This window comes from Lampetra planeri, chromosome 7 (genome assembly GCF_965212315.1).
Source record: "Lampetra planeri chromosome 7, kcLamPlan1.2.h2, whole genome shotgun sequence".
NCBI classification, from domain to species: Eukaryota; Metazoa; Chordata; class Hyperoartia; order Petromyzontiformes; family Petromyzontidae; genus Lampetra; species Lampetra planeri.
In genome coordinates this window covers 16671591-16697923 of record NC_136113.1, presented here as the reverse complement: position 1 = coordinate 16697923, position 26333 = coordinate 16671591, and the positions used below count along the sequence as shown (strand labels likewise).

The following is a 26333-nucleotide window of genomic DNA, read 5'->3' as shown; positions in this document are numbered from 1 at the left end:
ACGTTCTCATTTTTTTGTTTTACTTCTAAGACATTGAAAGCTCACGGACAGGGCGATCGCACAGAGCGTCTCTCTCTCTCCGTGTTACACAGCGCTCGGCTCGAGCCGACGCGGGGAAGAGTCGCTCGCAAACACCGTCCAGAAGGGAGGAGGGGTAGGAGGGGTTGATCCCCGAGAATCCTCAGCGCGTTCCAGGGGGTTTGCGCGATTTGTCGGACGTCTTCACCCGGTGACGCTCGCGTCAAACGCCGCCTAGGAGCTGAGTCCCTCGTGCGGTCGCGAGGGAAGTCCTCTTCGCGGTTCACTTTGAGAAGTCGTCGTTTCACATCAAGCGGCTCGGGCTACCGCTCATCGTCCGTCGATGCCACTGCGTGCGTGGGAGGAGCGGTGGTGGAGTGGTGAGCGCACCGCGTTGCGATGTGGGCGACCCGAGTTCGATTTTCGCTCGCGGCCAACACCGGTGCACAAAGTCCGAAATTTGGTCCTGGGCCTCCTCTCGTCGACTCAGCATTAAATGAGTACCGTGGTTGCTTCAGACGTGCTCCTCGCTTTACCGTACGCATGTGTACATTGTACGCATGTATTTGTCATAGTGTGCATACAGTCCGGTTCATTTACAATTATTCCGCGGAGTCAATTGACGCGTGTAACGATTCGTCGATTGGCGCACCATTCAAATCGATGTTCACGCCAAGACATCGCCTCGCGCTCGAGAGAATTAGGCGACTCGGTTACGCGTGAACGCAACACGCATTGCACATTTGCATTCAGGGTTACGGCGAGACGTCGGTTACAAACGAGACGGAACAATGCAAGTGAAACACACAGAGACGTACGCTGTGATGGGGTGATGGGTGCATCTTGAAAAACTCAACACAAACCCATGGAGTGGAGGGACGGGCATCTTCGACTCCTGTTCACAACCCCGATGAGACACTAAGTGTCGAAACCGGTCCAGAGTTTTGCTTGTACCGAATCACTGCTGATGAGCGTATTCACTCCCACAAGGCCGTGGGGCCGAATACTTTCATCTTACACGTGGACATCCACACGGAGGAGACGTTACATGTACAGTGTACTGTACACGTGTGTGCTGCAAGTGATATTCACGTGAGGACCTACGGAGGATGATGATGATGATGCACGAGCGACGCCGCTCTGTCCCGCACGCGTTTGGGCTTCGTTTATCGGGAGGGGATAAAAAGAAAAGAGGGTTGAAGTTACCGACAAAGCGCCCATTGTGACGTAACTGCGCACGTGCTAAATCCGCGAAGTGGGTCTCGGTGACGCCACCGCAGCGCCACGTGGGCGCGCCCAGCCGTAGCTTTGAACACGCAGTCGGCCTTCCGCGACCAACATGATCCACGAGAGAGATTTTGCGTGAGGTCGCGTGAACGAGTGTGTCGGCTGGTGGCGGGTTTAGCGACGCATTTATATTGTGTCGTTAAGCGTAACAATCACAGTCCGCGGTCTAACCCGAACACCTCGATTATGGATCGTAATTCTAAAGTGTTTTTTTTGTTTCATTATCGGCGAAGCCATAACACTGGCGTGGGTGAGACAGAATCTTAATATTAAATTATACTGGCGGAATCCGATGAGCTATAAAGCTCTTTGTCGGCAGATGTCCAGTAGAAGCTTGGCTGTGGATGGAGCTACACGAGCGGCCCCGGGCTCCCGATGACGCTGAGTACGAGAGCACATCACGGCTTGTTTACACATCGCGAGGAAATGATTAAAAAACCCCACGTTACTAATCGCCGCTAAGTCAACCTGGTCGTTCTTAATTAACCTCGTGGATTGTAGTCAATAATTAACATGCTATTGTTCGGATCTCCGAATCGGCAACTTTGCATCTTGGCGAGGACATTGTTCTCATCGCGGTGAGACTAAAGCGCAGCAACAATGGCAGTCGTGGTCCAAGTGTGCGGGACGCAGCTGCACGCGCACTGCGCAGAATCAACCATCACCCCCCCCCCACACACACAAGTAGGGGGGCCTTGCCCCCCCCGTCACCAAGAGAGATGTTTTCACCAACAGCGTAAAATAACAAAAAGCACAAAAACGCGGTTGAAATTACAATTTGTTTATGTAAATGTTCAAACATTTACCTTCGACGTTTTATTTTAAATCTAATTAGAGCGGTAACGTTTGGCCTCTGAATGTTTGCGCATCGCGTGTTTGTGTGTCTCTCTGTTGTTGTTGTCGCCGTGGAACCGGCGGAGGCGAGCGGGGCCGTCGTGGCTGCATTCTGTCACGGCAAAGCGCCCCCCCCCCCACAGCGGTAAATGTCCGAGACCGTGAGCGTGATGATCGCACGGAGGGCTTTCTCCACCAATATCATCCAGAGGTGTTTGTTTGGGTTAGCTCGAGTAAATGTATGTGTCGTAAAACCCCGCCACCACCCGACACAGCCAATTCGTAAGGCTTGTCACGTAAACGTGCCGATTCGTTGCTAGTCCAGCACGCCGGTAGTGTGTTGGAGGGTAAACCCACGACAATTACAATTCCAGCGCCGTGACGTTTCGCCGGCAATGACGCGACGAGAGCTCGGGGAGCCGCCATGTGGACCAGCCTCTCGGTGCGAGACCAATCAAATATTGGGATGGGGGGGAGGGGAACTTAATTTGGAGCTTTCGTGACTGCAGGAATTACTCTTTGGTTCTTTCGGTAAAGTCACGTAGAAAGAGTTTAAAGAGAAAATAATAAATTAAATTAAATACTAGCATACGACGTTTCGATTGCAACACAAGCAATCATCATCCTGAAGGAAGAACGTAATCAACCAGGTAGGGTGTTGACTGTTATGTTATCCGACTCTCTGTTGTATTACATTACATTTCTAAGTATACTAGATTTGTGTTTCTATTTCATTTATACCTGATGATGATTGCTTGTGTTGCGATCGTATGCTAGTATTTAATTTATTATTTTCTCTTTATACGTGACTCTACCGAAAGAACCAAAGTGGGGGGGGGGGGGGCACATGACCGATTGCCACATCCCCCTCGCGGACTTTGTCGTTGTTACTCCGCCACCGACGATGACAACGACGACGACGACGATGTTCTAGCGATTGCTGCCTCCACCCTCGCGACTCGCGCGCGCCCGAGACGTTGCCACCTCTCCACGGCGCGTGGCGTTCCCCGTGCCTCTCGGTTCCATCGCCCTCGTCGCGAGCGGCGCTGTCCCCGTTTGGCACGCGATGATAACACGTGTACATTTAAAACAAACCCATCACAAATCGTGGATTTTATTAGGCGCGCGAGCCGGTTGATTTGTTTGTGTTTGTCACGGAGTAATCGTGACGAGCCGAGAGCACGCGGCTCCTCGACTTGGCCGTGCAGTCGAGTCGCGCGGAACGGTGACGATGGCGGTCCTCACCCGGTGACTCACCCGGTGACTCCCCCGAAGATTTGATCGATCGAGGTGGTGGGGGGTGGAAGAGTAGGCCACCATACCCCGTCGAGGGGCTCTGTAGCGCTCGCTCTGGTGGTGCGCGCGAGCTATTGCAGGGCTGCGCCTCCGGACATTCCACATTGACATAGCAATGTGGAATGTCCGGTGACGAACATTTAGCGCGGCCTCCCTCCGAAGGAGCGGTGGGATTGTTATTTGGCGCCCGCGTCACCCTTCTATTGATATTTATTGCCGTTTGCACAAAACAGTATTCATCATCATCATAATGATACTAATACTGTTGGAAACCAGACTCGTGAAGTTTTTGTATCCATCGCGCGCGCGTGTACTGTGTGTGTGTGTGTACTGTGTGTGTGTACTGTGTGTGTGTGTACTGTGTGTGTGTACTGTGTGTGTGTGTAATGTGTGTGTACTGTGTGTGTATACTGTGTGTATACTGTGTGTACTGTGTGTGTGTACTGTGTGTGTGTACTGTGTGTGTGTGTACTGTGTGTGTGTGTACTGTGTGTGTGTGTGTACTGTGTGTGTGTGTACTGTGTGTGAACTGTGTGTGTGTGTAGTATGTGTGTACTGTGTGTGTGTAGTGTGTGTGTACTGTGTGTGTGTACTGTGTGTGTGTAATGTGTGTGTACTGTGTGTGTGTACTGTGTGTGTGTACTGCACGGCGATCCATTTAGAGTTACCCCACCGATTTCGAATGCACCCCCCGTCCCCTCTCCCTCCCTCTTCTCGACAGTGAGTGCTCGCGAAACAGCAGCGACGTCTCGGCGTCTTCGCAAAGGAGGAGAGCCACGGCGAGATGGACACGACGGAGTGCGGGGGTTGGTGGGAGACTCGATAGCAAGAGGAGCTTCAACCAAATGTAAACTTCTCTGTTAAGTGGGCCGCGGTCATTTGAGTGGGGCCCCTTAAAGTTCAGCGACCGGCAACGAGCAGCACTAACACGACCAGTAGTCCAAGTAGATATGAGGGTGTGTGGGTGAAGACACAACTTACGTGAGCGTAGGGGGACAAAAATATGAACACAAATTCATTGACGAAGCACGATTTAAAGAGAAGAGAGAGACGGGGATGAATGTCGTTGCCCTGAGAATTGAGCGCAGCAACATCAGCCGGCAGGGGGCACCGCGCCGCGACGTCAAACATCGATTACCCCCCCTCCCCCCCGCGTTCGACATCGGGCTCGCGGAAGTGGACATTACAGAGCTACTTCTTACATCGTTTTAAAATGCCACGTGGTGCACAACATAGGGGGGGGGGGGGGGGGGGGAGGAGCGGTTGTGGGAGGAGGCGACGCTTCTCCAGATGCCCAGGCCGTGCAGCAGCAGCAGCAGCAGCAGCGCGTTCCTGTCCGTGACCAGACGTCTCCGTCTCTGCTGCAGCTCCCCACCCCACTCGTACAGATTGTTGGACAAGCAGCGCCTCTTTCACAGACAACCAATACAAGTTTGTTTTTTTACACATCCCATCGGCCTCGCGGTCCCCTTCAGGACGGCGCAACATCAGCAGCGTCGACTCGGCACAAGCAATGCTCCGGGAGCGGTTTCGACCCACGGCGTCTCATCGGCAGTCGCGCTCGCTTGACATCAACGCCGGCGAACTGGCAGATGGTTTATAGGGAGGGTGGACCCTCTCTTATAAAGATGCGGGTCCCTCGTTTCACGTAAAACTCTACAACACAACACACGAGAATCAGCGGCGCCGCTCTATTTACATCCTGCACCTGCATTGACGCAGCAGAGCGAGCACGAATCTGCTGACGGGGCACGGCGGGTCGGCAGCGCCGCAGAGTTTGCATGCGCCGAAGCAACGCTGCTCACATGATGCAGAACTGTGCGGATTCGCCGAGCGTGGAGATTTTGCCGTTTGCCAGCAACGGGGGGAACGATTCGCGTCTGGCGCGCACGACTCCACGCGCCGAGCGAGCGCTCGGGGACGCAACGCTGAGAGAGTTTTTAAACTCGACGGGTTCGTCTCATCGGAGTTGCCTGCCGACTCGGCTGACCGACCTCAGTTTGAAGCCTCCGGTTCGTGAAACGTCTGTGGACAACTTTTTTTTTATCTTCATCGCTCATCGGATTCCTCCATTCTAAATAAAGATTCTGATTCCGCGAAGAAAACAACAACGACGACGACGACTTTAAATTGATTTGCAGACTCCACCGTGTGCAGTGACGTCACAAAGGGCCCAGCCACCCCCTGCCCCCCCCGGCAGGACGTCCAACTCTGATTGTGCTTCATCTCTCTCGCTCTTTCTCTCGAACGAAGGAAGATTCCAACTCGTGTCGGGCAGCCGCTGCTGCCGCTGCTGCGCATAGCTTCGAGACAAGAGCTGGGCCGTTTCGACCGCCATGGCACGCCTGGCAGTTCACGTGGCGACGGCGAAGATGTCGATGTCGTCGTTCTTATTGACGACGCCAAATGCTTCTTCATTCACGTCCGAATCTCTACGAAGACGCGCGGAGGTTCACGCGCGCAGCTTCATCAAGCGAGCTCCGCGCGCGGAGTCGAGTCGCGCTCCAAGTCTGTACGGCGGCGGCGGCGGCGGCGTCAGCCGTGGCGACCGCATGGCGCTGCGCGCGCGGCTCACAACGGCTGAAACTTCCACGCGGCGCCCGGCTGCTCCTTGTAGTCCTGCAGGCACTCGGCCGCGCTGAAGTTGAGCTTCCAGGAGGCGCTCTGCTCCTTGTAGTCCAGGTAGTCACCCCCCGCGAAGCCGTAGCACTGCGGGGGCAGCGGCGCGGCGTGGGGTGACACCTGTCCCAGGGCCCCGACCCCCAACCCCGACGAGGCGGCCGCCGACAGGGGGCTCAGCCCGGCGCTGTGGCTGGGCAGGGTCATGGCCGGCAGGTAGGGCCCGCCGCCTCCCCCGCCGCCTCCCCCGCACTCCACGCCGTAGTAGGAGGCCGCCGTGTAGCCCTGTGGGGGGCCGTAGCCCCCGCTCTGCACGAAAGGCCCCATGGCGCCGTAGGAGACGCGCTGCTGCTGCTGTTGCACGGTGCAGGGGGAGCCTCCCTGCACGGAGGAGGAGTGGTGGTGGTGGTGGTGGCCCCCGCCGTTCAGGGATGCACCCGCCCCGCCCGCTCCCCCGGCGGCGCCGCTCAGACCCAGGGCCCCCAGGCCGAGGGGGTCGAGCTCTGGGGAGACGGGCGCGGGGCTCCAAATGGACGCGGGGGTCCCCGCCGACGGCACGCCGCCCCCCATCACCCCCGCGCCGTTCGTGCCGCCGTGGTTGTGGCCGTGGCTGTGCCCGCCGCCGTTGCCGCTGCCGTTGCTGCTGCTGCTGCTCGTGGTGGTGGTGCCGCTGCTGCTGGTGCCCGTGCCGCCGGCCGCGGGGGAGAAGCGGCTGGGCCCCCCTCCATCTGGGGTGCCGTCTTGGGGGGCGCTCTTCTTCTTGGGGGGCCGCGGCTTCACGGGCCCCCCGCCGGACGCGGCCTGCTGCTGCTGCTGCCTGCACTTAGCGCGCCGGTTCTTGAACCACACCTGGAAGAGACGGGGGAAGAGGGTTCAGCGACGCCCACGCGCCTTCGTCTCGTGCACAGGCTGCACGCGCCTGATGATGGCTAAACACGGCAGACGGAGCCGACCCAAATAAATACTTATATCACGCGCGTGTGTGCGTGTGTGTGTGTGCAACATCGCTACATTGGAGACAAAGGCGACCGAGCGTGGTGCTGGCCACCCACCCCTCGTGCGCCACTGTGCCGGCCTTCATTAGGTGCTCGCTAACAGCACTTGCCCCAACAGTCTGTTTAGGCGATACGGGGGATCTTTGTTTGTGTGTGTGCACGTGTGCGTACCAAGCGAAAGGGGGCAAATCAAATCGGCGCTCCTGACGTCACGTTGGAGTGTTTAGTAATCATCAGGTGCGCGTAGCCTGTCACGGCTTCGTTCGTGCTGGAACGGAGAAGCCGAGTAAACGAGGAATGCGGTTTTGGAAACCCGAAATTACGACTCTCGTTTTAGGCCCAGTCGACCTAGGCGGGGTTCAAACACTTTGCGTATAGATCACGTGACAGCACGCGGCCTGGGATGGGAGAGCGAAGGAGGGAGCTGTGGAAATCACGACATGGAACGTCGGACAAACGTCGTCGGTGCAATGGTCCAACCTACGTGCCGACGTTGGCCTCACATTGTTGTCGAGTCAGCTCGGTCATCACCTCGCGAGTCGCGACGCCGAGACAGGGAGAGAGACAGAGAGAGAGACAGAGACACAGAGAGACAGAGAGAGACAGAGAGACAGAGACACAGAGACAGACACAGAGAGAGAGACACAGAGAGACAGAGAGAGAGAGACAGAGAGACGGCTGCCTGGCTGGGCCGTGCGTGCGACACTGCCCGACATGAGTTCAGGAGCTCGCGAACGACACACACCACACACACACAGCACACACACACACACAGCACACACAGACAGCACACACACACATCACACACACATCACACACAGCACACACACACACAGCACACACAGACAGCACACACACACATCACACACACACACAGCACACACACACACAGCACACACAGACAGCACACACATCACACACAGCACACACACACATCACACACACAGCACACACACACACAGCACACACAGACAGCACACACATCACACACACAGCACACACACACACAGCACACACACACACAGCACACACAGACAGCACACACACACATCACACACACAGCACACACACACACAGCACACACACACACAGCACACACAGACAGCACACACACACATCACACACACAGCACACACACAGCACACACAGCACACACAGACAGCACACACATCACACACACAGCACACACAGACAGCACACACACACATCACACACACAGCACACACACACACAGCACACACATCACACACAGCACACACACACAGCACACACACACAGCACACACACACAGCACACACACACACGGCACGCACACAGCACGCACACACACAGCACACACACAGCACACACACACAGCAAACACACAGCACACGCACACAGCACGCACACAACACACACACACAGCACACACACACACACCACACAGCACACCACACACACAGCACACACACACATCACACACACAGCACACACACACAGCACACACACACACAGCACACACAGACAGCACACACATCACACACAGCACACACACACATCACACACACAGCACACACACACAGCACACACAGACAGCACACACATCACACACACAGCACACACAGACAGCACACACACACATCACACACACAGCACACACACACACACAGCACACACACACAGCACACACACACACAGCACACACAGACAGCACACACATACATCACACACACAGCACACACACAGCACACACAGACAGCACACACAGCACACACACACACAGACAGCACACACACACATCACACACACAGCACACACACACACAGCACACACAGACAGCACACACATACATCACACACACAGCACACACACAGCACACACACACACAGCACACACAGACAGCACACACAGCACACACACACACAGACAGCACACACACACATCACACACACAGCACACACACACACAGCACACACAGACAGCACACACATCACACACAGCACACACACACAGCACACACACATACAGCACACACACACACAGCACGCACACAGCACGCACACACACAGCACACGCACACAGCAAACACACAGCACACGCACACAGCACGCACACAACACACACACACAGCACACACACACCACACACACAGCACACAGCACACCACACACACAGCACACCACACAAACACACACCACGTGCTCTGCAAGGCACTCCCTGCACGTGGGCGTCGAGGAGGTGCCTTAGGCTGGGCTGGCCAGCAGACGGCAGCACAGCAAGTGCACCAATCGCCATCCGTTTCAATCTGTACGGCCGGGGCTTAGTGCTGTCGCGCACGCGCGTACGCACACGTGGGGTTTCAGGTTTCCTCCCGCCAGTACAATCAACAATGTCGTCATTAATTGCCCGAAAACTTCTTGAAATGCGAACCCAGTGTGGCAACGGCCCCGGCTCCGCGTGGCCCTCCTGGATGAAGACGTGAATTGTTGCAACCCAGTGAGGTCACGTGACGGCAACGATCGTAGTGCTTACCCGCTGCAGTTCTCTCGCTGTCAACGTAATTTATCATCGTTTCACTTTGTGTCATGATCCACCCCCCATTGCGATATCCGGTGCGAAGTCACGAGCCTGGGCATCTGTTGTGATCTCTCGCTCCGTGCGAGAGAACGACCCGCGGAAGCGGCCATCACAGAGCTACCACAGAGACGCCTTCTTACAGTGACCTCTAAGGCCCCCCAGCAGTCGCTCTCCCACCCCCCCCCCTGGCAGGCACGACCCACTCAGAGTAAACCTCACCCTAACTCTCAATACATGTTTTAAATATAATAATTATATAACCATTATTAATTGCGAAACCTCCATCTCGTGACTGGCTTTACCGCCTCCTGCATCTCGCGTGACGACAGCGCCACGCCGTCGTCGTTGTTGTTGTGGTGGTGGTTGTTGTTGTGGTGCTGCTGGTTGTTGTTGTTGTGGTGGTGGTTGTGGTTGTGGTGCTGCTGGTTGTTGTGGATTTGCGAGTCAAGAATGCTGTTTGGACTCGGTCCGGGCGTGGGTCTGCTTGACGCCAATGTCACGGCGGGGACGGGGGGGGGAGTTGGGGGGGGGAGTTGGAGGGGGGTGCGCGTCGCTGATGAGCGCGTGGATTATTCTCAGGTAGTGGGTGGCTTCAGCAAGCCTTACGCTGCCGATGAGAAACCGAAGGTCGAAACCGATGCCGAGGGTTTGGTTGTGTGAGACGAGCAGAGCTGAGAACGATCACTCCCAGAAGGCGGCGTGACTGCCAGGATGTGTAAACACGCAGCCGAGTGGCTCTGCACGGAGGGGGGGGGGGCTGGCACGGGAAGGAGGCGAGTCCTGTCTGCGTGTTCACGTTGTTGCGTGGAGGAGTCGCCGCGGTGTTCTGTGTTCTGTGTTTCGTTACTGAAGCGACGAGTCGCCAGCCAGGCCGCACGTGCCCATCGGCAAGGACATTGGGTGCGGTGCCAGCATCAGAGAACCACGACTCGAGGCGGAGGAGGAGGAGGAATGAGATCTTGCAGAGAAAGACGAGGGGAGGGAGGGGAGTATGGGGGGGGGGGGGTGTAGCGGGGGGGGGGGGGCACGCTTCCACGTCACGGTGTCATCCGATGTGACACCTCGAGTTGAGGGGCCCGTGGAGTGGCGTTAGTCCCGGGTCCCGCATCCCCCTCGAGACAGCCCTGGGGATGAGGTTGTTGATGACGATGATGATGGCGGAGAAGAAGAAGAAGAAGCGAGTGAACAGTAAGACGAACGGAGAAGCAAGGAGACAGACGAATGATGATGGAGGAGGAGGAAGTGATGATCGATGGCGATGGAGAAGCGATGATGATGGATGTAGGATGGGTGGTGGTGATGATGGATGTAGGATGAGTGGTGGTAGTGGTGATGACGATGATGATAGAGGATGGGTGGTGGTGATGATGGATGTAGGATGAGTGGTGGTGGTGATGATGACGATGATGATAGAGGATGGGTGGTGGTGATGATGGATGTAGGATGAGTGGTGGTAGTGGTGATGACGGATGTAGGATGAGTGGTGGTGGTGATGATGACGATGATGATAGAGGATGGGTGGTGGTGATGATGGATGTAGGATGAGTGGTGGTGATGATGGATGTAGGATGAGTGGTGGTGGTGATGATGACGATGATGATAGAGGATGGGTGGTGGTGATGATGGATGTAGGATGAGTGGTGGTGATGATGGATGTAGGATGAGTGGTGGTGGTGGTGGACGAGGGTGGCCCCCACCTGCACGCGCGACTCGGGCAGGTTGATCTTGAGCGCCACCTCCTCGCGCATGAAGATGTCGGGGTAGCGCGTCTTGGAGAAGAGCGACTCGAGGACGTCGAGTTGCGCGCGCGTGAACGTCGTGCGCTCCCGACGCTGCTTGCGCGGCGGCGCTGCCGGGGGAACACGCGCACACACAGCTACACACACACAGCTACACACAGCTACACACACACAGCTACACACACACAGCTACACACAGCTACACACACACAGCTACACACAGCTACACACACACAGCTACACACACAGCTACAGCTACACACATACAGCTACACACACACACAACTACACACACACAGCTACACACAGCTACAGCTACACACACACAGCTACACACACACATAGCTACACACACACAGCTACACACAGCTACACACAGCTACACACAGCTACACACACACAGCTACACACACAGCTACAGCTACACACACACAGCTACACACAGCTACACACACACAGCTACACACACACAGCTACACACAGCTACACACACACAGCTACACACACAGCTACAGCTACACACATACAGCTACACACACACACAGCTACACACACACAGCTACACACAGCTACACACACACAGCTACACACAGCTACACACACACAGCTACACACAGCTACACACACACAGCTACACACACAGCTACAGCTACACACATACAGCTACACACACACACAACTACACACACACACAGCTACACACACACACAGCTACACACACACAGCTACACACACACAACTACACACAGCTACACACACACAGCTACACACAGCTACACACACACAGCTACACACACAGCTACAGCTACACACATACAGCTACACACACACACAACTACACACACACACAACTACACACACACACAGCTACACACACACATAGCTACACACACAGCTACACACACACATAGATACACACACACAGCTACACACACACACAGCTACACACACACACAGCTACAACAACAACCGCCATTCGCCACTAAGTGGCGGTGACGTCACCACGACGCTTGTGCCAGGCCAAGTGCACCTTGAGGCCACGTGAAATGTCGAACGCCCGCTGGCAGGAGGTCACTGTGCAGACCCAGCAGGTGCCACGGGTCGACTGACCGAGATGACCGAGATGACTGGCTGATGCACCACCTGTGCCCCCTACTGTACCAACTTGCTGTGCTTTAGCCACCCGGCGCTCCGCTCGTTGTTGTGAGCGTCGCTCCTCCGCCCTCCGTTGTTGTTGGAGGGCGACTGCCTCCAACTGCCCAGTAGCGTCCTTCACGAGCCTCCTCCACTGAGGCCGATCTTGACACCGCTGGTACCAGTCATCGGCAAGTCCACTCAGCTCCACGTCCTCCTGTACCACATCACTCCATCTCTTCTCTAGCCCGTACCGCGCCCGTTTAGCCACCTCGATCCGGCCGAACAAAAGCTGTTTCGGCATGCGGTGGCTGGGCATGCGGGCTACATGACGCAGCCAACGCAGCCTTGCCTGCCGGAGGAGCTCACCGATGGGACTTTGCCCATATATTTCATTTGTGAGCTCCTCACACAATCCAGCCTGGTTAAACCCAGGATGGATCGTAGGCAGGCCAGCCTAAATGTTTCCAACCGGCGAAGATGCTCTATTAGGGGAGTCCACGTTTCGCAAGCGTAGAGAAGGGAGGGAATGACCGTGGCCCAGAAGATCTGAAGCTTCGTGCGGAGCGACAAACCAGGTAGCTTCCACACAGTGTTACGCAACCGATGAAAAGATATTGTCGCTCGACTGATTCGGAGTGAGACCTTTGCTGTCTAACCGGAGCCGGTCATGAGCACACTGCCCAGGTATGGGATACTCTCCACTCTCTCCACAACTGCCCCATCACCTTTGTCTTCCCGGTGGCGTTGTTTACACATCGCACCAGGTACTCATTTGAGGCTGAGTAGACCTAGGAGGAGGTCCAGAATCGGTTCAGATAATCGTCACCGGTGTTGGCCGTGAGCGTGAATCCAACTCGGGTCGCTGGGTTCGTAGTGCAGCGCGCTAACCGCTACACCACCGCTCCCCCCTCTCTCATTCACCGTGAGTCACACAAAGATCCCCCATGTAGCCTTAATAGACTGTTGGGGCAAGTGCTGTTAGCGAGCACCTACGAAGTCACACACACACATAGGTACAGTCAGACATGACCCAGGCAGGCACAAGCAAACACGTGTGCGCACACAACAGGCACGCTGACATTTGGAAACAACAACCGCCATTCGCCACTAAGTGACGAGGACTTCACGACAGCGCTCGTGCCAGGCTAGGTGCACCTTGAGGCCACGCGAGGCGTCGAAGGCTCGCGGGCAGGAAGTCATGGGACAGACCCCAGGTGCCACGGGTTGAACTGCCCGAGATGACCGGCAGATGCACCACCAGCTGCGCTCCCTGCTTCGTCAACTTGCTGAACGTTGTGAGCGTCGCCTCTCCGCTGGAGGGCGACTGCCTCCAACTGCCCAGCAGCAGCGTCCTTCACGAGCCTCCTCTACAGAAGCCGATCTTGACACCGCTGGTACCGGTCTTCGGGCAAGACCACTCAGCTCCACATCCTCCCGTACCGCATCAGCTCCATCTCTCTTCTGCAGCCCGTGCCGCGCCCTTTTTACCCCCCTCTATCCGGCCCAACAGAAGCTGCTTGGGCATGCGGTGGTGGCCGAGCATGCGGGCGACGCGACCCGGCCAACGCAACCTCGCCCGCCCGAGGATCTCACCGATGGGACCGCGTGCAGATTCTCTCCGGGCTCTGTGAGCTCCTCGCACGATCCAGCCTGGCGTTAAACCCAGCACGGATCGTAGGCGGGGCCAGGCTGAATGTCTCGAACCTGCCCAGAGGTTCCTTTAAAGGGGCCCCAAGTGGGCGAACCACCACGGGTATCGTCACGCGCACAAGTGCAGGTAGACACGTGCAGGTGCGCATAGGCACAGAGCACACGCACAGCAAGCGCCAGGTACTTCGCGTGCATTGTGCTGCTGCTGTTGTACGGTGCCGCAAACGGTTGGATGCGTACGGTGCGAAATAAGTTCAACATACGCTGGCAACGAGTGGCTGTTAATGCCGGCACATGAAGAGGCCGCTCGTTTTTCAACATTTATGATGGATTATTTTATTCGGCGCGCAACAACCAAACGTTACCGTCCATGTGCGATATGAAGAAGGGCCATTGACCGAAACGTCGGCTACTATATACGGGTTTCCTGGCGCTGTCGATAATGAAACGCGAACACTCGAGGCATCCCCTCCCCCCTTACCCCACAGCACCCCTCCCCCACCCCCCCCTCCCCCACCACTCCCCAGGGTGGGAGCACGTGACGTTAATTGAACAGCAGAGACAAAGACGGAGCGCGCTCCGTCCTCATTGTTCCTCGGCTCGTTCCGCGATCTCGTTCCTCGCAGTCAAACTCACGGGCTCGTTTGTCGAGTCGCGTCATTAGCAAGCGGCGCACACGAGAACAGATACAAAGATCTCTCCCCCCCCCTCCAGCCTTAACGGAATGTTGGAGGCAAGTGCTGTTAGCGAGTAGCACCTACGAAGTGAGGAGCGGTGCGCGAGGGTGTTAGTGGCCAGCAACGCTCCTACCTGGCCGCCTTTGTCTCCCCAGCGGCGATGTTTACACTCCGCACCAGGTACTAATTTGAGTCTAAACTTAAACTCAACTTCGCGTGTTTTTAAAGAAACTTTTTACCACCGAGCTATGTAGCTCTTTTTCCCAGAAGCTACCTGGCCACAAATGATCGCTCAACAAAGTGGCTTATCACTAGGTGGACATTTGCAGCAGCAAAAGAAACACTCTAAACGCGTGGTGATGTTGATTCCAAATGTGGAGGGAAAACCCACGAGACCACGGAGAGAGATAAACACACGCAAGCTACAAATATACAGCAGCAGCAGGCGTCGGGGTCGGGATCGAACCCACGACCTCCTGTTTACACCATGCCAGGTGGTTAGCACGTTTCGCCGACCCCAGGGAGAGGATGGATCCGTACCCTGGGTGATAGAAATTTGCGCAAACGAGATCAGAACAAACGTTGGCAAGAAGGCAGCAGCAGACTCTGCATGCCCAGGTGACATCGCCATTCCTTCCCTTGTGGCCGTGCTCAAACACGAAGCCCCTCGGGGCGCGCTACTGGCTCCGCTCTGCTGATGAGTGCCGATCTCGAGAAACCTCGGCGTCCGTCTCGGTTGTCCCGCGGCCTACATCACAACGCCATAGCGCAGCCGTTTAAAAACTGGTGGCCAATTCGGGTTGTTCAAATTAGGGGGTTGTTTTTATTCGTTGCCGATAACCGCATCCAGAAAACAACCGGTTAAATACGCGGTTATCAGTTTACCGCACATATAGTAATGTCCGGTGATGAAAATTACATTTGTACTTTGTTTTCAACTTATAAATGAAGACAAGTTTAGTACCACGCGGAGGCTTAACCCGTCGTAAGATCGCGCGTGCCAATGGGTGCACGCATTCTTAAAATTCGACTGGAAACGTTTAGCGGTTTCTGCATTTCAAAACCGGTAACCGATTGCGAGCTCTGTGCCCCCCCCCCCCCGAGTTCTCCCACGTAGTTCTGACGTTACGCGGCGTGCCGGTTACAGGAGGCGCACGCTGCTGCTGCTGCTGCTGTCATTATGCAGTGACGCGGCGAATGACGAACCAAGTGGACTAATTAAATGATGACTTTGACATGACCACGATGCGATCGATTATTACGGATTCCACGCAGTAACATGTGCGTCAGCAGTGGTGCAAAATCACAACTCACTGTGTTGCCTTAGATAGAAATCTAACGTGTATATAATAGGCGACGTTTCGGGCAATGACCCCCTCTTGCACACTTGTTAGGAAATGAAATAAAATAAGTAACGATACGACAATATTTTGAAAAAACGGACGATGCCATTTGTGTGCACGCGATATCGTAGTATCGCCTGTGAGCGGTGGTACACTCATAAACACGCGTGTACACAGTGCTGTAGAGTACGCACATTGATGTACACTCGTAGACACTGGTGTACGCACACGCGCGCCGTGATGCACACGCGTTCCGAGACTCCATCAGCGTTCATGTGTTCACGCAGAATCAAAATCTGCGGCCTGTTTAACGCGTAAATTCCCGGTTACATAATTGTGGCATTTCCACATTCCTGTAGCGGCGGGGCAGTCCGTGACGGTCTCCAATGCGGTGAGCGGCACATGTCTTGAGGGAGGGGACGCAGGGGCGAGGTGTGTTCCATGTGTGACGCAGCGTCTAGGTATGCTCCACGTGTGACGCAGAAGTATGCTGCACGTGTGGCCCCAGTCGAATCGTTCGTCTCCTGGCGAGTGTCATAGCTGCTAGACGCATTCCCATCCTGGGCAGGATCATTGCGAGACAGACGTTAGTCTCGCGACCAATATCATCCGTAATTAATTCTGGATAATCGCCTGATGAAGCTGGTTTATGATCACCAGCGAAACGTCACAGTACTCGAATTGTCAACGTTGTGGGTTTACTCTGCCACAACAATCATCTCCTACACCCATCGGTCACTCCACGTGTACACAAATACACAATGGGTTTCGACAACGGACGTTTTGAGTCATTCCAGACTTTATCAAAATATACAGATATATCAAACAAAGTTTGACTGAAACTATGACGGCGGCAATACACAACGCCCTGCGTCAGTGCACTAATTAAACACGCGCGCAAAGTTACGTGGGTTATGATGAACCAAACCTCCGGTATTACCAAACTTAAATCAACACATTTGGCGATGTTGCTACTGCGTTGGCAGTGGTGTACAAACAACAACACTCAACACCATATCCATCAATTTCACCGTGCCATTAAAAGGGGAAACAATAAATATATAAATAAGACGACGTTTCAGCTAATTCTCCTTATTAATGAATACATTCCCGTGATGAATGTATGTAAGAGGAGCCACATTCTCCTCCAGGCGCGTAACTCGCATTGTTAGGAACATATACTGTCGTTTGATTTTACTTTCAATCAGAGAAAACATCTCGACGTTTCGGGCAACTGGCCTGCTTTAGGAAGATCGAGTTCACAGCGAGTCTCGCCTTAAAGGTAATGCGGTGTAAATATAGATCCTCAACTCGTTGTTTTAAACGTCACTTTTCCTCGAGAAAGGCCAGTGTGACGAAACGTCTAGACACTCCTTTCCCCCCTCTCTCTCTCTCTCATGTTTGTTTTTCCAGCTCGGCTGTCGACTGTCGCCTGGGCTTGAGTAATCGGCAGCACGCGCTCCGCTCGCTTCGTCGCATCAACGGAGGCGAATTACTCGGCTCGCCCATAATGGTGATCACGTGCGCGCGTGCACGTGTTTAGCATGACACTCGGAGCGATGTGGAACTTCAGGCTGACCCTACCATGAGTGAACTCCATCAACCTCCGGGCCATAATATTGGGGGGGGGGGGCAGAGGGGGCTGGGGGCATAAACCCCAAACCAAATTTCCGCTCTCTTCTATAGCCCCTTCCAGAGCATCGCTAGAACTTACATCACGATACAGGCCACAGACGCATGCGTCAAACTCCACACATTCAGCAATAGCATGGCCCTAAAGCGGAATATATATACACATATATATATACATCCACAGTACAATTCAACGTTTCGAGCAATTGCCCTTCGTTGTAGCTTTTAAATTGCACGTGCCATTGACGAATGTGTCGAGTGTTGTTGTTGTTGTTTGTGCACCACTGCCAACAACAACAACAACAGCAGCAGCACCGATGACTCGGCAGCGATGAGCGCCACGTCGCGTTCCGTCGCCCGAGACGACGATCCGCGCCTGACCCCCCAACGTCAACGTCTCTACTCCCCATTGTTACAACAACAATAACAACAACAATAACAACAACAATAACAACAACAATAACAACAACAATAACAACAACAATAACAACAATAACAACAACAATAACAACAACAATAACAACAACAATAACAACAACAATAACAACAACAATAACAACATACTCTTAGGTTTTTCGGTAAAGTCACGTAGTTAAAAAATAAATAAATAATTGAAATAATAATAGAAATATTATGATTATTTCAATTATATTTTTATTATTTATTTTCTACCTACGTGACTTTACCGAAAAACATACGAGTATGAATCCGTGCAGTCACGAAAGCTTCAAATCTAGAACAATAACAACAACAATGATAATGATGATGCTGTGATGATGATTATGATGACGACACTTCAAACGCGTGTATCGAACAGTCCCGGGAAAGAAAAGTAAACTAGACGGGGGGGGGGCGGGGGGGGGGGTGGTCAATGACAAATTTGGAGTTTGCGTCGACTGGAGCGACTCGCAACCCGCAGGGCGCAAGGTGGAGGAGGTTCGTCTCGCGACGCGGCCGCGTGCCCGCGATGGACGCCCCCGTCCCGCCCGTGACGAGGGCGCACCGCTCCATGCGAGCAGCCACGAGGGAAGAGTCCATTGGTGTTGTGGGTCTCGAAGCCCCCCCCGCCATCCACCCCCCCCAACCATTAATTAATGCATTGTTTAATTTACAGTCCAACAAATTGCGTGCGTCTCGTGTTGAATGTGTCACGAATGCGTGCGGCTCAAGTGAAGATGTCACACAGTGGGTCGGCTCCTACGAAACTGGCCCACCCGAGTTCGATTCCCGCACACGATTATCTGAACCTGTCCTGGGCCTCCCCCTAGGTCGACTCAGCCCGAAATGAGTACCTCGTGCGGTGCGTAAAACATCGCCGTTCTGGAGATAGATGCGGCCGGGCGTGATGCTGGCCACCCAAACCCTTCCTCTGCCGTTCCGGCCTTCACAGGCGCTCGTTGACAGCACTTGCCCCAACAGTCTGTGGAGGCTATACGGGGGATCTTTGTCTTTGTCAGTCGTCGCTCCAGTTGCGATTAGCAGAACCCTGCGACGTTTTCCAGAAAGTTTATCACGTAGGAGGCTTTCACGACCAATATCATCCACGTGTTAGATCGCGTAAATGTATAAATGTGTCGTTAACCCGCCACCACCCGACACAGCCAACTAGTGAGGGTTGTCACGTAAACAGAACGTGGCCAATTCGTCACGAGTACAGCACTAACCGGTTGTGTGTTGGAGAGCCAAGCCACACCATTTACAATCTGAGTACGACGTTTCGTCAGTAATCTTCCGGAAAGCCGAGAACACCTATAACACCTACAACACCTACGACACCTATGACATATATGACACCGCGCCCTGCGTGTGCACAGACCTGTACGCGCATCGCCCGTACCGTGCGCTCTGTGGTGCACGGCACGTTGTGTACTGCGCGTGCACCTGGGCGCTTTGCCAATCCACTGCTGGATGAGGATCTATCCACGTCATGTCTGGGGCCGTGTCTGGATTATTTGAGCATACTTCATGGATGCAGTGTGTTCGCACTATTCACCTACCCTGCGTACATATACGCTATGAATACATATACTGTTTATACCTCTCTGTGCATGCGCACACACACACCAGTCAAAGTTCCCCCGTATTACCTTAACAGACTGTTGGGGTAAGTGCTGTTAGCGAGCACCTATGAAAGTCGGCACGGCACACGAGGGGGTGTGTGGCCAACACCACGCCCGACCGCCTTTGTCTCCCCCAGCGGCGATGTTCACACACCGCACCGGCTACTCATTTGAGGTTCAGTCGACCTAGGGAAGACCCAAGATCGGTTTAGATAATCGTCACCGGTGTTGGCGATGAGCGGGAATCGAACTCGGTCCGCCGGGTTCGTAGCGCAGCGTAGCGCTAACCGCTGCACCACCGCTCCCCACGCGCACACACACGCACATACATACACACACACCCGCGTCAACACGCGCCCGCAACGGTCTTGTAATTCCGCGACCACGTTGTGCCATGCGCACTCCGTAGGCCGTCACGTGCAGCCTGCCGCGCGCGACTGCACGGCACCGGAATGAGGCGGCCGACGCCGGCACGCGTGATGTGCCACGTACCCAAGCTGAACGACGAAAGCGATGTATCTTTAACAATTGTATTTCACCAGGTAAAGCCCCACACCGAGCGGTGTAGATCTTTTTCAGAAGCGGACCTGGCTGTCGCAAATGATAGCTCAACGAAGTGGGCTTAAACACGTGGACATTCACAGCTGCAGCCGACTAACTCGAGAGAAGTGCTGCTGCTGCTTCCCCTGGGGCTGCTTCCCCTGGGGCTGCACGCTGCACCCCCTGGGGGTGCGAGATGCCCTTTCTGGGAGTGCGAGAAGCTGTAACTCATCGCATACGCAAATTAACAAGCGCGGGCACGTAAGTTGCAACTTACTTTGTTTCATTAAACCCCGATGCATTTATTGACATAAACATTTTTTACGATTGAAGAGCCGCTGCTGTAAAGGCATCACACGCAGCCTGCTGCTGCTGCTGCTTGAGAACAAATGGAGATTCTAGATTTGAAGCTTTCGCGACTGCAAGGATTCATATTCTAGGTTTTTTCGGTAAACGTGACTTTACCGAAAAAACCTAAGAATATGAGAACAGATGGAGATGACGAATCGGTGGCACTGTGCCTGCAGCTACGTCTCGCGGTGCCCTTCCCCGCCACGTGGCCTCGTGCCGATGTCGCCGCCTCGCCGTGGCCTGAGCCAGCGCCTCCGTGGAGAGACCCGCATCGAGAAGACTTCTCGAAACTCCGTGAGACTTTCACGCCTGTATTACTATCATCACCGCCACCGCATTATTTAACCGCATAGTGCCGATACGAGAGCTGTGTGCAGTATATTAAACTACTGTACAGGTAACACACAGCTAATAGTCATTTAGATTCGTTGACAATTTAAACAAATTGGACGTTTCCATCTGCCGGTAACTAATTCTCACTGACCCGGGCCAGGAGTGGAACCTCTCGAAGCGGGCAGAGCTCGCGACGTGCGTCACCTACAGCTCCCCATTCTCTCTCTCTCGCTCGCAGGACGGTCACAGACACAGAGTACATGACAACGTAACAATATCCCCCGTGTAGCCTTTAACAGACTGTTGGGGCAAGTGCTGACAGCCAGTACATACATATATATATACAAAAGACAAAGATCCCCCGTATAGACTTAACAGACTGTAGGGGCAAGTGCTGTTAGCGAGCATCTATGAAGGCCGGAACGGTACACGATGGGGTGGCTGGCCAGCACCACGCCCGACCGCCTTTGTCTCTCCAGTAGCGATGTTTACACACCGCACCAGGTACTCATTTGAGGCTGAGTCGACCTAGGGGAGGCCCCGGACCGGTTCAGATAATTGTCACTGGGTGTTGGCCGTGAGCGGGAATTGAACCCGGGTCGCCGGGTTCATAGCGCAGCGCGCTAACCACTACACTACCGCTCCCCACACATACACATACATACACACACATACACACACATACACAAATACACACACATACACACAAATACACACACATACACACAAATACACACACGCCGTCTGTGTACATCAACTGGGCACCGCTAGCGAGCGGGCTCTGTCCACTTTCTATCGACTTTCGCGTCACACTCCGCAACAAAGTGGCTGAGAAATCGTCCATGAAGAGTTTTAAACTTTCTCGTCGAAATGCAGCCGATTTAAAACAAAGCTAAACGAGAGGTCCGAGTCCGCGGTAAAACGAAAATAAATAAATCACACTTTAAAATTTCGATTTAAAGCTTTCGTGACTGCACGGATTCATATTCTTGGTTCTTTCGGTAAAGTCACGTAGAAGGGAAATAATAAAATAATAAAAATTAAATGATAAAATTCTCACGACGTTTCGGCGACAACGCAAGCAGCCGTCCTCAGGTGATGAAGTGTTCATTAAGACGCTGTATTTTCGACAGCTCTGTTTCTTCACCTGCGGACGGCTGCTTGCGTTGTGGCCGAAACGTCGTGAGAATTGTATTATATTATGTTTAATTTTTATTATTTTATTATTTCCCTTCTACGTGACTTTACCGAAAGAACCAAGAATATAAATGACACTTTGTTTAAAAGGTCAACAGTAACTAAAATAAAGTTGACCATACTATTGTACCGGACGTTTGTGCGTTCCATAATAAAAAATGTTGTGGATAAAAAAAAGGATTCAGAATGACAAAAAGCCTCACTCGACATCTTCACGTGGCACCGTTCGCCTGCCTTGGTTGAAAAGTAAATCAATTGAATAATTGTAACAAATATGTAGGAAACAAAAATTAAAACGACATCTGGTTATGGCTTTTTGAAGTTCTAAGAATGATGAACTCTTCGATTTGTGTTTCAAATTACATCCTCGTGGCCCCTTTTGAGCAACATCACTCGAGCTGATATCAGTCTCTTCGTCGATAGACCGATCGACTTTCCGTGCGTAAGATTGACCGACTCACAAAGGAGCTGGAACGCACTGCTCACACCGAGACACGGGGAGGGTTCAGAGCCACGCTATCGACTGCAGGTCTCATCACAATCACTGCGCCAGTTTCACTACAGTCGTATTCATTCATGATTACAATCACGACAACGACCCTCCGTCCGTCTTGCCTTCACAGAATTGTCGGGCAAGTGATGTTAGCGAGCATAGATCCCACCATAAATATGAGACACATTAAGAATTTGCGTTTGGCAGGCGTGCGCAGATACAACTAAAACAAAAACACTCACCAGCACAACCACCGACTCTGCTCTACAACGAGGAAAATATATATTGGTAGGCTGACGTTTCGAATAAAGGCCCTTGATCAGAGCGAGGAGATGAGAGGCATGGAGCTTGACGCACCGCAGTTGTGAACAACACGTGACACGGGGCGATTCAACGGGCCACTCGAGTTGACAAACGCGCAGTTGTGTTCTTCATCGACGCGTGTGCAGTCAGCCTTTCTGCTCTCGAGGGTCAGTGCCCGAAACGTCAGCCTCACCTTTATTTCTCTTTCACACGTAGGTTTGTCGCAGCCGATATTTCTACTAGTAAGTTATTTAATTAATAAAACATTAATGTGGCCTAACCCAAACGTCATTATGAACCACTGTGAGTGTGTATATATGTACATATACATACACGAATATTCTGCTAAGGCAGAATGATGATGGCAATATATGGCGCGAGGTGCAAGGCCTCCTGGAACCGCGGCCGAAACAAATGAAACTCGTTCAACGCTGCACGTGCCCGATGATTGTTAAACACGTCTCACGTGCAGCACGTGCACGCGCACACACACGCGCGTGCACGCGCACACACACGCGCGCGCACGCGCACACACGCGCGTGCACGCACACACACGCGCGTGCACACACACGCGCGTGCACGCGCACACACACGCGCGCGCACGCGCACACACACGCGCGTGCACGCACACACACGCGCGCGCACAGACATCTCAACGTCAACTCGATTCGCCTTTATTATTATTATTATGAACGTGAATGGCCGAGCGCGTCACGCGCGGGACGCGCTTAGCCATTAACGGGCGCGTGCAGCGCTGAACGTGTCAACTTGTGTTTGAATGGAGAGTGGCACATTGGTGAACGTCGCGTGGTGGTGGTGGCCCGCAAGGACTGGAGTTTGGGGGGACCCTGTTCCAAGGGAGTGTTGATCATTTCTGCTGCGCGCCTTTCCCCACCCATTGGTTGGAAGCACCATGTACGTCGTTGATTGTTGAACTTCTTTCGCACCGTACCTAGCCAGCCTCGCTAACTCGGAGGTGCGGGGGAAGGACATTTGAATCCCCGTAGGCCCGGGAAACAAGCCCTGCCTGGAGGCACGAGAATGCGCGCGCGTGCGAGTTCTGTGTAGACTGAGTCAACGCATTCTGAGCGAGTCACAGCCGCGGAACCAACACACGGACACACGCACAGACGCACGCACAGACGCGCGCACAAGCGCGCACATACACACAGACGCGCGCACAGACACACACACAGACACACACAGACGCACGCACACAGACACACATACACACACACAGACGCACGCACAGACGCGCGCACAGACGCGCGCACAGACGCGCGCACAGACGCGCGCACAAGCGCACACACATAGACGCACACACACAGACGCACACACACAGACGCACACACGCACACACACAGACGCACGCACGCACATAGACGCACACACGCACCCACACACACAGACGCACACACACAGACGCACGCACGCACATAGACGCACACACACACCCACACACAGAGTACTAATCACCCCATCCGCATTCTCCCCGACTTAGCATCACAATGTGGCTTATCGCGTGTTCACCCGCTCCGCAGCGGGGCGGCGCGCGCTCTCCAATAATCACAAAGTGGGGAGGGGGGAGGTGAGAGGTGGGGGGGGGTGAGAGGTGGGGGGTGAGAGGTGGGGGGTGAGAGGTGGGGGGGGGGTGAGAGGTGGGGGGTGAGAGGTGGGGGGTGAGAGGTGGGGGGGGTGAGAGGTGGGGGGGCGTTGCTAGGGGCTTAATTAAGGGGGCGGTGCACCGCGGACAATTAATTACGCATCGCGCCATCGCTGGGAATCGCTAAACAATATACATTCACACAAAGACAAAGATCTCGACCCGGGGAGTCGTAGCAGCAGACCCTTGGGGCATGTGCTGTTAGCGAGGCGCGCCTCTGAAGGCCGCGCGGCACACGGAGCGGATGGGTGAGCAGAACAACGCCCGGCCGCCTTTGTCTCTCCAGCGCTGATTACACCACACCAGGTACTCGGTTAAGGCCGAGTCGACCTAGGGGATGCCCAAAACCGGTTCAGATATTCCTTCACCGATTTTGGCCGTGAGCGGGAATCAAACTCTGGCAGACGGGTTCGAGCAAACCGCTGCATCACCGCGCCTCACAGGCAAGCCGAACACATCCTCACGCAGTCCACAGGCAGCGCACACACCCCTACACACACACCCACACACACCCAAACACACCCCTACACACAGCACACATAGCACACACACACACACGCCTACACACGCACCCACACACCTACACACGCACCCACACACCGCACACACACCCCTACACACACCGCACACACACACCCCTACACACAATCCCCTACACACACCGCACACACACACCCGCACACACCGCACACACACACACCACACACACCCACACACCTTTCTACACACCTAGACACCACACACACCTGCATACCACACGAAATAAACAGGGCACACACATACACTACTGCACCACACACACATATCAGAACCACAGAGATCCCCGTGTATCCTTAAAACTGTTGGAGCAAGTGCTGTTAGCGAGAATCTATGAATGCCGTTAACGACACACGAGTGGGTGGGTTGTGTTGGTCGTGAGTGGGAATCGAACTCGGGGTACCAGAGTTCGTAGCGCAGCGCGCGAACCGTTGCACTATCAGAACCACCACACACCACCACCACACACACATCAGCACCACCACTCACCACCACACCACCACTCACCACCACCACCACCGCTCTCTCCACCCCGCGCGTGCCCTCACCTGGGTATCCCACGGCCGAGTGGAAGAGTTCCATCCCGGCCGCTGAGAGGCCCATGCCGTTCATTGGGTAGGGCGCTTGCTTGATGAAGGCCATCATCCCAGGGACGTGGCCGCGCACGGACCACCCGCGCCGAGAAGGATCCACTCGTCTCTCCTCCTCCTCCTCTATGTGATGACCCCAGGCTGTCGAGGCCCGGCGATGGGCACCTGCGGTGGGCGATGGGACCGCGTGAGTCGCTCCATTCGTGGCATTGGGGCCGCGCGGGCGCGGCGCGGCGGTTTTAACGGCGCCCACATCGCGGCCGCTCCACGCGCACGGGGGAGGGGGTGGAGGTGTGGGGGGAGGGGGTGGAGGTGTGGGGGGAGGGGGTGGAGGGGTGGGGGGAGGAGGAGGGGGAGGTGATGGGGAGGGAGTGTTGGGAGTCAGGGTGCTGGTGGAGGAGGAGGAGGCCGGGCGTGGTGCTGGCAAACCCCACACCCCACCCCCTCGTGCCGGCCTTTCATAGGTGCTGCTCGCTAACAGCA

The 26333-nt window shown here is 54.5% G+C and overlaps 1 protein-coding gene across 1 annotated transcript; it reads right to left on the bottom strand.

The window, feature by feature from the left end:
- On the bottom strand, positions 1 to 25988 carry LOC144720097 (homeobox protein otx5-A-like). The gene is made up of 3 exons (XM_078596575.1): positions 25809 to 25988; positions 11303 to 11454; positions 1 to 6903 (listed from the first exon to the last, which is right to left on the bottom strand). The coding sequence occupies exons 1-3, from the start codon at positions 25903 to 25905 to the stop codon at positions 6007 to 6009; spliced, it is 1146 nt and encodes a 381-aa protein (XP_078452701.1). The 5' UTR covers positions 25906 to 25988; the 3' UTR covers positions 1 to 6006.
- Positions 25989 to 26333: the final 345 nt, after the last annotated feature.